The sequence below is a fragment of the Pseudorasbora parva genome, chromosome 11 (assembly GCF_024679245.1).
Source record: "Pseudorasbora parva isolate DD20220531a chromosome 11, ASM2467924v1, whole genome shotgun sequence".
Lineage (NCBI taxonomy): Eukaryota > Metazoa > Chordata > Actinopteri > Cypriniformes > Gobionidae > Pseudorasbora > Pseudorasbora parva.
The window spans coordinates 46908368-46923841 of NC_090182.1; the positions used below are offsets into that span (position 1 = coordinate 46908368).

At 40.4% G+C, this 15474-nt stretch overlaps 1 protein-coding gene across 1 annotated transcript in view; it reads left to right on the forward strand.

Annotated features, from left to right (window-relative positions):
* fat4 (FAT atypical cadherin 4) overlaps positions 1-15474 on the forward strand; it is a 116067-nt gene that overhangs the window by 76476 nt on the left and 24117 nt on the right. Inside the window, exons 7-13 of the mRNA XM_067456378.1 lie at positions 880-1130; positions 2402-6757; positions 8144-8248; positions 8518-8825; positions 12677-12762; positions 14818-14997; positions 15223-15347. Of these exons, the coding sequence (XP_067312479.1) occupies positions 880-1130; positions 2402-6757; positions 8144-8248; positions 8518-8825; positions 12677-12762; positions 14818-14997; positions 15223-15347 (5411 nt within the window). The remainder of the gene's footprint in view (positions 1-879; positions 1131-2401; positions 6758-8143; positions 8249-8517; positions 8826-12676; positions 12763-14817; positions 14998-15222; positions 15348-15474) is intronic.

The window sequence follows — 15474 nt, forward strand, 5'->3', positions numbered from 1 at the left end:
AATGAGTCTGACAACATCTGATCCACATGGAGATCTGATCTCACCATCATCGAGTCATTTCACACTGCAAAAAATGCTTTTCTTACTTAGTATTTTTGCTTGTTTCTAGTCAAAATATCAAACAATTCTTAAAACAAGAAGTATTTACTAGACAAGCAAAATAATTGTCTTGTTTTGGGGACAAATAACTCACAATTAAGCCAAAGTTTTGTGATTTTAGCAGTTCTGAATCATGAACCGATTCACTGACTCATAACGGTTCGAATCATGAGCCGATTCACTGACTCATAACGGTTCGAAGCTTTGTTCTGAAATCGGCCATCACTATATAAGTCGTTATTTAGTGTTTTTTGCGCACTAACTCTATTCTGGCCTCTTCATCAATGATTGTAGAGCCGCTGTAGTGAGATGGGCTTTGTAACGACGTCTTTAGTGCCTTTATGGGTCTTGAGAGAGGAAATGACATTGGTGTCAATGAAGGCCTTTCTGAGCCATCGGATTTCAACACTAATATCTTCATCTGTGTGTGAAGATGAGCGGAGGTCTGACGGCTGGCCAACCACAGGAGGAATTAATCACACAATTTACATTTCTGGCTGTGATAAAACCCTTTAAAAATACACTCCATGACACAATTACAGTAGTAATTGTAAAACTATGGAGGTTTGCTAGTCCACCATGACGCGCTCTGTGAGAAATGTTGTTAGCGGAGTGTAAAACGGAGCGAGTGATATTACTGGGAGTATATCACATGACTCTCAGCCAATCAGATTAGAGAGCCAGAAAGAACTGGTTGAAATATTTTGATTTGTGTAGTTAGCAAGTAACATGGTTTGCTCTCCATGCATGTATTGAATCTGTTGTGTTTGTGTTTTACAGTTACAGTCTCAGTGGTGGGGACGGTCAGTTCTCCATTAACCCGTCCACAGGCTTGATTATCACCAGTTCCCTGTTGGATCGCGAGTCGCGGGCGAGTTATCAGCTGCTGGTTGTGGCATCAGATGGGGGTCAACCTACTCCGCTTTCCAGCTCTGCCACAGTGTCTGTGGTGGTGGCAGACATCAACGATAATCCTCCACGCTTCCACCATCATCCATATGTCACACACATACCTGCTTCTACTTCTACAGGTGTGTCTTCTGTTGCCAAACTGCAAAAAAAAAAATGCTTTTCTTACTTAGCATTTTTTGTCTTGTTTCTGGTCTAAATATCTAAAATTTCTTACATTAAGAAACATTTACTAGACAAGTACAAATTATTGTCTTGTTTCGGGAAAAAATAAATCAAAATTAAGAGTTAAAAATAAGATAAATAATCTGCCAATGGGGTGAGAAAAATAAAATAATCTTGTTTTCTGTTTGAATTGAGATTATTTTTCTCACCCCATTGGCAGATTATTTATCTTATTTTAAGCAAAAACTCTCTTCATTTGGAGATATTTTCCCCAAAACAGGACAATTACTTTTGCTTGTCTAGTAAATACTTCTTGTTTTAAGAATTTTTGTTTGGACTAGAAACAAGACAAAAATACTGAGTAAGGAAAGCATTTTTTGCAGTGCAGAGGTTTACAGTAACTATGCACATTTACTTGAGTACTGTACTTAAATTCACTTTTGGAGTATCTGTACTTTACTTGAATATTATTTGTTTAGTGAAACTTTGACTTTAACTTCACTACATTTGACAGACAAATATTGTACTTTTTACACCACTACATTATTATCTACACTTCAAAAAAGTATTTGTGTCTTGTTTCTAATCTAAACATCAAAAAAATATTAAAACAAGAAGTATTTTTTCACCTATAGCCATACTTTGAAAGTGTGTTTCAGTTTTTTTTAAATTCAAGATTAGTTTAGTTGGCATACACTTGATACATGTCTTATAAAATGTTACAAAAGTAAATATCTGGGAGAAAGAGAAGTGTAAAGTTATGTAGAGTGTAGAGAATATCAGATGTGTATCAGTGTATTGGATCCGTGCATTCAGCCTTAAAGTGACAGCAGCTTTATAAAGAGCTTTATAACTTTTCTACAAGTATTTAAATGAGTTTAAGTTAGTCGTATGCTAGTGTGTCAGATGGAGCGTCACTGACTGGCTTAAACCATGATGGCATAATGTGCATTTATACAACAATAATAAAACAATGCGTTGACATAAAAAAGAAAATTTACTTTTGATACTTAAGTACTTTTGAAAACAAATACTTCTGTACTTTTACTTTAGTAAAAATCTGTTTTTACAACTTTCACTTGTAACGGAGTAATATTTGACCAGCAGAACTTTTACTTTAACTCAAGTAATAGATTTGTGCACTTTGTCCACCTCTGTCTGTTGCATGAGTTCATGGTTTCAATGAGTTTTGATCACCATCTAATCACTTCTGTTCTGTTTTTGGCAGGCTCACTGGTCTTTGCGGTAACAGTAACAGATGAAGATTTTGGCTCAAATGCTCAACTTCACTATTCTCTCACCGGACGCAATTCAGAAAAGTTCAAGATAGACCCGATCAGAGGTGCCATCACTGCCAATGAAAAATTCACAGGGAGTTCAGAGGTCACCTTTACAGTCCATGTAAAAGATGGAGGTGTCAACCCCAAAACCGACAGCACGACAGTTACAGTTCGCTTCGTTACTGGAGGAGACTTTCCCCATATTAAACTCAAGGAGAAATCCTTCACCTTCCCAGAAAACCAACCCACAAATACTGTTGTGACTAAGGTGAGCGGCTCATCGCCCAGGGCAGGTCCTTTGTCGTACTATATTGCAAGTGGAAACCTGGACAATGCGTTCCACATAGATCAACTTTCAGGAGAGCTGTCAATCAAAAATCCTCTGGACTATGAGAATATTGAGAAGTATGTCTTGTGGATAGAGGCTCGAGACCAAGGCTTTCCTCCTTATTCAGCCTACGAGAAAGTAGAGATTGCAGTGCTGGATGTTAATGACAACCATCCTGTTTTCAAGCAAGAGCCGTTCCACACTGAGATTTTAGAAAACCTCGCACCTCAACGTGTGCTCATAGTCTCGGCATTAGACCAGGACAGTGGACCAAACGGGCAACTGGAATTTGCCATCATTGATGGCAACAAAGAAAACAGCTTCAGCATCAACCGTGCAACTGGTGAAATCCGCACAACACGACCACTTGATCGAGAAAAGGCCGCTCAGTATTCTTTAAGGGTGAAGGCGACGGATAGAGGCAGCCCTCCGAAAAGCACGGCAGTCAAAGTCTTGATCAGCGTTCTGGATGTTAACGATAATGCTCCCAGATTCTCCAAAATCTTCAGTGCCACTGTACCTGAAAATGCACCAGTTGGCTTCACTGTGACCCGAGTAACCACCACCGATGAGGACGCAGGGGCTAACGCCATAAGCCGATACTCCATCAGCGATGCAAGTATTCCCTTCATAATCCACCCCAGCACAGGAGACATCACTATCAGCAGACCTCTGAATAGAGAAGACACAGATCACTATATTGCCAAAGTCACAGCGCATGATTCAGGATGGGCGGTTAGCACAGATGTCACAATATTTGTGACAGATGTGAATGATAATGCTCCAAGATTTAGCAAGCCGTCATATTACCTAGACTATCCTGAGCTGACAGAGGTCGGATCCGTTGTGACTCAAGTCTCTGCCACAGATCCTGACGAGGGATTCAACGGTAAAATATTTTACTTCATCAGATCTCAAACAGAGTACTTCCGAATCAACTCCAGCTCTGGTGAGATCTTCATTAAACAGCAGCTAAGGTATCAAAACTCAAGTGGCCACAGTAACGTCAATGTAAACCGACATAGTTTCATCGTCACCGCTTCAGACAGAGGCATCAAGCCGCTCATGAGCGAAACCACTGTTATCATAAATGTTGTTGACAGCAATGATAACCCACCCATGTTTGAATCTTCTTTTTACTTTACTCCTGTCACTAAAAGTGTAAAAGTTGGCACCAGACTCCTTACAGTCACAGCCCATGATCAGAAGGACTTTGGCCTGAACTCTGAAATAGAGTATTTAGTATCTGGAGGCAACAGTTCCAGCAAGTTCCGCCTGGATAAACAAACTGGATCAGTTACAGTAGCGTCCTCACTTACTGCAGACACTAATAAAGTTTACTTGCTAGAAATAACAGCAAGTGACAAAGGGAACCCTCCTCTGTCCGCTAGGACAACAGTCAAAATAGCTGTTACAGAAGAGAACCATCACACTCCAGAGTTTTCCCAGAACCAAGTAACAGTCACTGTATCTGAAGGACTGGCTGTCGGCACAGCCATCCGCACCCTATCAGCACGAGATAAGGACAAGGACAAGCAAATGAATGGCCTAATTACGTACAGTATCTCCTCAGGCAATGACGACGGCTTGTTTTCAGTTCACAGTCAAACGGGTGTTTTATCCCTAGCAATGCCACTGGATTATGAGACAAAACAAAAGCATGAAATCAGAGTTTCTGCAACAGATGGAGGATGGATTGCCAAGACGAGCTATGTTACGGTTAACATCCATGTTACTGATATAAATGATAACCCTCCTGTGTTCGACCCAGTTGAGTACTTCCCAGTCGTGCAGGAGAACGTCCCCAGTGGCACTACTGTTGTAAAAATGAATGCAACGGATAAAGACTCTGGGCCAAATGCTCTGATGGCATATGTCATTCAGTCATCAGACAGCGACTTATTCATAATTGACCCCAACACAGGAATCATCACCACACAAGGCTTCCTGGACTATGAAGCTAAACAGGTGTATCACCTGACTGTCAAAGCCTTTAACGTTCCAGATGAAGAACGATGCAGCTTTGCATATGTTAACATTCAGCTGAAAGGTGCTAATGAGTACGTACCTCGTTTTGTGTCAAAACAATACTACTTTGAGGTCTCCGAGGCGGCACCTAAAGGCACGGTCATTGGGGAGGTGTTCGCTAGTGACAGAGACTTGGGAGAAGACGGTGTAGTGTATTACTTGATTTTTGGCAGAAGCAGAAAAAGGGGTTTTAGCATTAACAAAAAGACAGGTCAGATCTACGTCTCAGGACCACTTGATCGTGAAAAAGAAGAAAAGATTTCCCTCAAAGTCTTAGCTAAGAATGCAGGAGGCATAAGAGGGGCAGATATTGATGAGGTGCTTGTGAACATTACAGTTCTAGATGCCAATGATCCTCCAGTATTTACCCAGGAACTCTATGATGTTCAGGTTAATGAGGGATTGTCTCCTGGAGGCCTGGTTACATTCGTCAGTGCTGAGGATTCAGATTCTGTCCCTAGCTGGAGCAGATTCACCTATGCCATTGCTGCCAATTATAAAAGAAGTACTTTCACCATCAATCCTCAGACAGGACAGGTGTCTGTGGCATCAGAACTGGATCGGGAAACCATCCCAGTTTACAACCTCACCGTCCTGGCAGTAGACTCTGGTTCTCCAGCTGCCACTGGCAGTGCCGTTTTAATTGTGACTTTGGAGGACATTAATGATAATGGACCGACTTTGATCACTACAAGTGGGGAGGTGATGGAGAACCAGAGGCCAGGAACACCAGTGATGACACTAAGTTCAAGTGATCCAGATCTTGCTCCAAATCAAGGCCCGTTCTCCTACAGCCTTGTCAGCATTGGAGCAGCATCCAGCTACTTCACCCTTAGCCATACTGGAGAGTTGTCCACCAGCAGGGAGATAGACAGGGAGCAGATAAGTGATTTCTACCTCTCTGTGATAATCAAAGATTCTGGTATTCCTCAGATGTCCTCAACCGGAACTGTCCACATCAAAGTCAATGATCAGAATGATAATCCCTCCGAGTCTCGCTCTGTAGAGATCTATGTCCATTATTTTGGAAACATGTTCCCTGGAGGATCACTGGGGGTGGTGAAGCCACAAGATCCAGATATAAATGACACGTTCCAGTGTTCTCTGACTCCACCAGCGGCTTCCCTCTTCAGCATTCCCACAGGTACCTGCGACCTCAGCTCAAACAGTCGCTCCACAGATGGCACTTTTGATTTATCTGTGCGTAGTAGTGATGGCGTCCATGGAGCCGTCAATAGCCATGTGCGTGTCCTCTTCATTGGATTCAATAATGCCACAGTGGACAACAGCATCCTGATACGTGTAATCTCCCAAAGCGCCAGCGACTTCCTCACCAATCACTACCTCAGTTTCCTGCGCATCGCCAATTCACAGCTAGCCGGTTTAGGCACCGGAGTGCAGCTTTATGGGCTGTTTGAACTCAACAACAGCACTTTCTTGATGGCAGCAGTCAAGCGTGGACACGGGCAGTACGTCAATCCAAGTGGAGTGGCCACTTTCTTCCAGAGCATTAAGGAAATTCTTCACAGACAAAGTGGAGTTAAGATCGACTCTGTGGACCATGATCCCTGCTCCCACAATCCTTGTCAAAATGGGGGAAGTTGCAAGAGGCGGCTGGGTGTCGGACCAGACATGAAGACTGAGGAGAGCATCCCGATCATACTTGTGTCCAATCGCCCCCTACAGCCGTATGCCTGTAACTGCAGGCCCGGATATGCTGGTGCCCTCTGCGAGATGGACATTGACGAATGCCAGCCAACACCTTGCCACAATGGTGGAACTTGCCACAACTTGGTGGGCGGATTTTCTTGCTCCTGTCCAGACGGTTTCACTGGGATGGCTTGTGAAAGGGACGTCAATGAGTGCCTTTCGAACCCCTGCCAGAATGGGGCACTGTGCCAGAATTTCCCCGGGGGCTTTAACTGCCTGTGCAAATCTGGATTTGCAGGTATAGTCTTTCATCATTTGCACTTTATAGCTGATGAAACACAGGGCAACTTTTTGAGCAATTTTGCTAAAAGATGTTGCTTTGGGCTTTTTCCCATTGGGAATAGGCAACAAATTTATCTTCCGATATACAGATAGAAATTTGTTGCCCATTCTTAATGGGAAAGTGCCCAAGCAGCATCTTTCAGCAACATTGCCAGGCAACATTGCTCAAAAGTTGCCCTGTGTATCATAGACTTACCAGTAACACAACCACAGATGTTAGTCAAGGCGCACACAGGCAGCTTCCACAAGTTTGTTAACATTTTAGGCCAAGAAAAATATTTGCTTCTAAGTAATTGGAGGGGTGTTATAACCCAAGCATACAGTGGCCTTTGCCAAAAGCAGTTTGCCATTAGGGTCACAGACTGGGAGGTATCAGCTATGATGCAGATCAACTTGTCATGTTTACTTTAATGAAAGGCGATGATCAAATTCACAGCCTAATAAGGATATTTTTAGGTTTCACCTGTGCAATGCACTTTTGGTCACTTTAAAGAGTTTGAGGAGCATCTGGCTTTGGAAAAAAACTAAATCTGCAGATCACTTGTAGAAAAAAATGAATGTAGCATCTCCCATGTTGTAAAGTATACTGTTAGCTAGCTGGAGCCATGTCAGTTTTTGTTAAATACTCAATGTTTACATGACTGTAAAATCTGTTTATGTGTATGAATATGGCTCTATGGTTGACTTTGAATAACTTTGAATCAGCTCTGTTTGGGCAGGTGTTGGCTGTAGCTTTTGGACATTGTTTTCTAAATGGAGGCTCTGAGTCATTATGAATCTTTTTTTTATTCTGATCATAACAAATGACTGCAGTGCATTCACATCGGAGGCCCCAGATAAATGGGTCTGCTAGAGAATTACACCTATTGACTTACAGTAGTGTGCATGCACTTTAGTTGAACCCCACACGTCCTGTTTTGCTAGTGGTGATGGAATTTTTTCGTCCTTCATGCCATTTGTTTTATAGCACCATATTCAGGGAGAAGGAAAGATCTCAACTTAAGTTGATGCTTGATCATTTGTGTGTCCAGCCATCCTGTTGTTGTCATAATCCTCAGTGTATTCATGTGTGTTTTATATCAGCACCTTTTTTTATGGGTCTCCCAGAATGATGTATCAGCTTATACCTTCATGATAGTCTTTCAGCCCCTCTTTCTTAGAAATGTGGATCCATTTACAAGGTGTAAGAATTCAAACTGTTTGTATTAGAAAGATAAAGTGCTCAAGAGATGTGTGAGAGAGAAAAAAACACAAGGGGTTCTGGGAGCCCCATGTGAGAACAGTCATTTTTGTGTGTCATGCTCACCTCATTGTTTTCATTGGTGTTGTTTCATGAATTCAGGGAAAACCTGTGACTCCATCATCAATTACTGTGAGTGTAACCCCTGTTTTAATGGGGGTTCCTGCCAGAACCGGGTGGAAGGCTATTACTGTCACTGTCCTTTTGGTAAGTCATCATTTCAGCTCCAGGACTAGCTCAAGGTCCTACAAATGCTGCTATTAATTCTGGACCGTGTGTGTGTGAGACTGAAACAAATGTGTTGTAGATTACAGAAAATGAATTGCAGTGTGAATTTGTCATTTGACACATATACAGCAAATGCTCAACTTTATTTTTTTTTGTGTTGTACCATGAATGTCATGGGTTGCCATGAATTTTTCACTGCAAGAAATTCCTTCCCCGCAGACAGACAGTAAATCACTCTCCCTCTGCAGGTGTGTTTGGAAAGCACTGCGAACTGAACAGTTATGGATTCGAGGAGCTCTCTTACATGGAGTTCCCCAGCCTCGACCCCAACAACAACTACATCTACATTAAGTTTGCCACGTTGAAGGAAAACGCCTTGCTCATGTACAATCATGACAACCAGACCGGCGACAAGGCAGAGTTCTTGGCCCTTGAGATCTTTGAAGGCAGAATGAGGTTCTCGTTTAACTTGGGAAGTGGGATTTACAAGCTCATGACGACCATCAGGATCTCAGACGGACAATTTCACACGGTCATCGCCAGGAGGGCAGGAATGGTGAGTCCTTTCTGTCTGTCTATCAATCGTTTATAAGGAACTCAGATAGCAAGCCACCATCGAAACAATGTTAAATCGATGTTAATGTGTCAATATTAACTGCATTGAATCAACAGCACGTTTACACTGCAAAACAATGCTTTTCTTACTTAGTATTTTAGTCTTGTTTCTAGTCCAAATATCTAAAAATTCTTAAAACAAGAAGTATTTACTAGACTAGCAAAAGTAATTGTCTTGTTTTTGGAAAAAATAACTCAAAATGAAGAGAGTTTTTGCTTAAAATAAGATAAATAATCTGCCAATGGGGTGAGAAAAATAATCTTAATTCAAACAGAAAACAAGATTATTTATCTCACCCCATTGGCAGATTATTTATCTTATTTTAAGCAAAAACTCTCTTCATTTTGAGTTATTTCTCCCCCAAACAAGACAATAATTTGTACTTGTCTAGTAAATGCTTCTTAATGTAAGAATATTTAGATGTATGGACTAGAAACAAGACAAAAATACTAAGTAAGAAAAGCATTTTTTGCAGTGTACACCCGCAGTGTGTTGAAATGATGTTGAAATTTCATCCAAAAATCAATGGTTATGGCTTTGAAACTATTTTACAATGTGAGGTTGGTTGAACATTATGCTTGCACTCTTAGAAAATAAAACACAACATCTAAAACGGACTAAAAGCCACACAGCCTGAAATCAATTTAAGATAAAATAAGACAATACATATCTCAAGATCTCAGCAGCAGTTCTTATTGGGAATTAACAGAGGTTTAGATACTGATGATTTATTGAAAATGTTTGGTCAGCATTATGGTGATCAGTGTTTGCTTGAGTTGGACAGTTTGACTCTTGGCGTTTTATGTGAGTTTGTGGTTTTTGTTTAAATAAAGCCAAAAACAAAGATGATCAGATTAAATAATCTATATCATTTAACTATATCACCTGATCATCTTTGTTTCTGGCTTTCTTTCATATAAAAAGCCAAGAGTCAAACTGCGCTAATAAAGCAAACACTGATCACCATAATGGTGACCAAATATTTTTAATAAAACATCAACATCTAAACCTCTCTTAATTCTCAAAAAGAACTTCTGCTGAGATGTAGAGATATTTATTGTCTTTTTTTTATCTTAAGTTGATTTCTGTTTGGCTTTAGTTGTAGTTGTTGTGTTTCATGATGTTGAACCAACACATTGTAACACTGATTCAATGCATTTACCATTGATGTTTTGATGAAATGTAAAAAGGTTTCAACATTAATTATGGGTCCAAATGTGATGTTGATTAATGCGGTTAACACTGACACATTAACATTGATTTAACGTTTTTTCGATGGTTGCTTGCTATCTGGGGAAGTTCCTGAATTGTACTCCGTGATTTCACAGGTTTGCTGGAAATGAAAGTGTTTTGGTTCAGCTGCTTTACTAAAAGGCTTCTTGATATTTTGGTTTGAGTTTTATGCATCTGGGATAGTCTAAAATCTTTGATCACAGTCAGATCACAGCTGTCTGTAAATACTGCAACGCCTTACCGTTGTGTGAATGTTCCCTGAAAAATAGGCTGAAAATGTTGTGGGCCTCATTGAAGGCCGTGTGTCATGAGAACCCAGCCCCTACGGTGCAATAAAGAGAACCTGATCTGTGTGTTTGGAGAAGCGGATGTGGGTCACTTCGGTGGTTCTGTAGGGCCGTTTTCCTTTTTCTGTCTTTTCTTTCTAGACGTGAGCTTGAGCAGATGTTAAAGTCATACATGGCCCCTTGTTTTCCCCCGTGGAGAGAACCGAACTCTGACTGTCAAGGGTACTTTTGTTTAGTTAAGATGTCCTAGTTTACCCCACAGCCAGATGCGTTGGATTCTGGCACGCCGCCTCAAGCTCAGGGTTTTTCTGTTTACAGGAGAGTCAGAGTTTATCGAGAGCTGGTCTACAGCCACGGCTTTGCTCTTCACTTGCTTCGAGTTTCTGTGTTGCAACATAGGAGGTTGATGGATTATAAATAGAAAATTAGAAATCTACTCGCACTCCCACACGCTGCATGTGTTTCCAAACACCCTCCACAAAAGCAGCCAAATATATTTAAATACTCGGAGAATGCTCTGGGTCCAGATTTTCAGACTGTCGTGGTCTGCACTGCAAAAAATGCTCTTCTTACTCAGTATTTTTGTCTTGTTTCTAGTCCAAACATCAAACAATTCTTAAAACAAGAAGTATTTACAAGACAAGCAAAAGTAATTTTCTTGTTTTGGGGAAAATAACTCAAAATGAAGAGAGTTTTTGCTTAAAATAAGATAAATAATCTGCCAATGGGGTGAGAAAAATAATCTTAATTCAAACAGAAAACAAGATTATTTTTCTCACCCCATTGGCAGATTATTTATCTTATTTTAAGCAAAAACTCTTCATTTTGAGTTATTTTCCCCTAAAACAAGACAATCATTTGTACTTGTCTAGTAAATGTTTCTTAATGTAAGAATTTTTAGATATTTTGACTAAACAAGACAAAAATACTAAGTAAGAAAAGCCTTTTATGCAGTGTGCTGGATTAAAGCATTTACAGCCCAAAGTTGTCACAGCTAAAGTGACACCGTTAAAGTGCATTTGATGGTCATTTATTTATTTATCCATTAAATGCAATCGTTTCCTCTGTTAGAAAAGGTTTTCAGCATCATGTGACTCCTGGAAAAGGGAGTGCGTTGTGGTCTGGTTTAGTCTTTTTGAAGTGCAGGGAGGCATTAATGCGATGCCCAGACGCTCGAGCCGCGCAGGAAGTCGTCTGTATCAGCGCTTAGCCGAGCTCCAGAACACAAACAAGACCTGTTTCCATTGTTCCTGCAGGATTTTCTTTTTATAGGCTGAAATTCCTCCATAGCGGAAGTGAAGTGTCAGTATTATCTGAACGTTGAGGTTGTGCTGTTGTATGATGTCACGTCTTTGTACTCGCTGCTGCGCCTCGGAGATGTTTTTCTCCCAGATTTCTTCCTGGGACTCATAAAGCACGGAGAGGACAGGACCGATCATTGTAGAATGTCTTGGGGTAATTTATTCACCAGCATCTGGGTGTCGTTTTTATCCTGGAGTATTAGGAAAGTTTCATTCGAGGAGCTTCACTGGTTCATGAAATATAGTATTAAATGATAAAGCCATTCCAATACACAAATACACACTGCAAAAAAAAAATGTTTTTCTTACTTAGTATTTTTGTCTTGTTTTAGTCCAAACATCTAAAAATTCTTAAAACAAGAAGTATTTACTATACAAGCAAAAGTAATTGTCGTGTTTTGGGGAAAAATAACTCAAAATGAAGAGAGTTTTTGCTTAAAATAAGATAAATAATCTGCCAATGGGGTGAGAAAAATAATCTTGTTTTCTGTTTGAATTAAGATTATTTTTCTCACCCCATTGGCAGATTATTGATCTTATTTTAAGCAAAAACTCTCTTCATTTTGAGTTATTTTATAGCCCAAAAAAAAGACCATAATTTGTACTTATCTAGTAAATGTTTCTTAATGTAAGAATTTTTAGATGTTTGGACTAGAAACAAGACAAAAATACTGAGTAAGAAGAGCATTTTTTGCAGTGCAGTATTGTAGGCTTATGATTATAGTTTATACTCAACAAATACACAAAATGTATTGATGTACTTTATTTCACAAATACATTCCAACATTGTTTTAGTTTGATTTAGACATGTGAATGTTACTTTCGACACTGTTATTACATGTCGAATACAGTCAAATTAAGCTATTGCAGCAGTCTAATGGTCATAAATGCAGAAACTTTCCCTGTTGCACACAAACATTAAACTCAGCTGACTGTCTGTTTGTCCGTCCGTCCGTCTGTTGTTTTAAAGGCGGCGTCTCTCACTGTTGATCTGTGTGGAGAGGAACAGGAACCAGGATACTGTGCTGTCAGCAATGTGGCCGTTCATACCGACTGGTGAGAAACACACACACATATATATATATATACACACAAACCCGATGCCAAAAAGGTTGGGACACTGTACAAATTGTGAATAAAAAAGGAATGTAATAATTTACAAATCTCATAAACTTATATTTTATTCACAATAGAATATAGATAACATATCAAATGTTGAAAGTGAGACATTTTGAAATGGCATGCCACATATCGGCTCATTTTGGATTTCATGAGAGCTACACATTCCAAAAAAGTTGGGACAGGGAGCAATAAGAGGCCGGAAAAGTTAAATGTGCATATAAGGAACAGCTGGAGGACCAATTTACATCTTATTAGGTCAACTGGCAACATGATTGGGTATAAAAGAGCCTCTCAGAGCGGCAGTGTCTCTCAGAAGACAAGATGGGCAGAGGATCACCAATTCCCCCAATGCTGCGGCGGACAATAGCTGAGCGATATCAGAAAGGAGTTTCTCAGAGAAAAACTGACAAGAGTTTGAAGTTATCGTCATCTACAGTCCATATTATCATCCAATGATTCAGGGAATCTGGAACAATATCTGTGGGTAAGGGTCAAGGGTCAAAACCAAACTGGATGCCTGTGATCTTCAGCCCTTAGACGGCACTGCATCACATACAGGAATGATACTGTAATGGACATCACAACATGGGCTCAGGAATACTTCCAGAAAACATTGGTGAACACAATCCACCGCGCCATTCACCGTCGCCGGCTAAAACTCTACAGGTCAAAGAAGAAGCCATATCTAAACATGATCCAGAAGCGCAGGCGTTTCCTCTGGGCCAAGGCTCGTTTAAAATGGACTGTGGTAAAGTGGGAAACTGTTCTGGGGTCGGACGAATCACAATTTGAAGTTCTTTTTGGAAAACTGGGACGCCATCCAGACTAAAGAGGACAAGGACAACCCAAGCTGTTCTCAGCGCTCAGTTCAGAAGCTGATCTCTGATGGTCTGGGGTTCATGAGTGTGTGTGGCATGGGCAGCTTACACATCTGGAAAGGCCATCAATGCTGAAAGGTGTATCCAAGCTCTAGAACAACATCTGCTCCATCCAGACGGCGTCTCTTTCAGGGAAGACCTTGCATTCTCCAACATGACAATGCCAGACCACACACTGCATCAATTACAACATCATGGCTGCGCAGAAGAAGGATCCGGCACTGAAATGGCCAGCCTGCAGTCCAGATCTTTCACCATTAGAAAACATTTGGCGCATCATAAAGAGGAAGATGCGATAAAGAAGACCTAAGACAGTTGAGCAACTAGAAGCCTGTGTTAGACAAGAATGGGACAACATTCCTATTCCTAAACTTGAGCAGCTCGTCTCCTCAGTCCCCAGACGTTTGCAGACTGATATAAAAAGAAGAGGGGATGACACACACGGGGAAACATGGGCTTGGCCAAACGTTTTTGAGATGTGTTGATGTCATGAAATTTAAAATCAACTTATTGTTCCCTTAAATGATAAATTGTCTCAGTTTAAACATTTGATTTGTCATCTATGTTGTATTCTGAATAAAATATTGAAATAATTTGAAACTTCCACATCAATGCATTCTGTTTTTATTCACTATTTGTACAGTTTCCCAACTTTATACATAAACCTGATCATTATCACAGTATTATTTATATTATTATTATTATTTACAGTATTCAATGCATACCTTTAAAGTTATTTTCTCCACTTCAGCCGGACTTACATATACCACAATTTACAGTTTTATTCCTATCTGTAGTTAGTTACCTTAAGTTTTTTTTTTTTACTCACAGATGTATATGTCCAACCTTATTTCTTACGGCCAGTCTGGTTTAGAATAGAATTGAATATACATTATTGTCCCATTCCTGGGAAATTTGTCTTAGACATCATGACAAGGCCATTATACAATACAACAATACATACATACATACAAGCTTACATTATAATATATAAAATACAGCATTATACTTTTGGTTTAAAAGATTTGTCTCATTATTGTTGGACATCCATTTCTCTTCTGGAAGCTGAGTGCTGTGCTCTGTTGTCTGATGATTTTGTCTCATCTCTCAGGATTCTGGACGTCCAGCCGAACCGTCTGTCTGTTGGCGGCGTTCGCTCGATCGAAGCCCTCCTGCATCGCAGAGGTCAGGTGGCCACTCACGACTTTGTTGGGTGCATAATGGAGTTCGCTGTCAACGGACGTCCGCTGGAACCGTCTCAAGCTCTGTCCTCACATGGCATCCTAGACAGGTCACACACACACACACACATGAATGAATGCTGTCTCCAGCTGGCTGAATTCTTGTTTTTGAGGGTTGTGTGTGAGTTTTCTGGAGCAGTTTAAATAGTGTTGATTTTATTTCAGGTGACTGTTGCTTTGAAATGATTGAAGCTCTTTTGCACTTATGCTAATCTTGGACTCTTGTGTAGCTGAGATATTCCCGCTGAAGGTTTTTGTGTGTGTTTGGCTGACAGATGTCCCAGGTTAGAGGGTGTGTGTGTCGCCGAGCCCTGCAGACACGGTGGTACGTGTCTGGACATGTGGTCACGGCAGCAGTGCCAGTGTACGGAGGGCTTTACTGGACCCATCTGTGACAAATGTGAGTTTTTGCCATCTGCTATATAAATATTATTCTATATATTTCATACATTGGTCAATTCTAATTTTTTGGGCCATTTTGCCTAGGAAAGATAATTTTCAAAATACACTTACAGATTTTAATTATG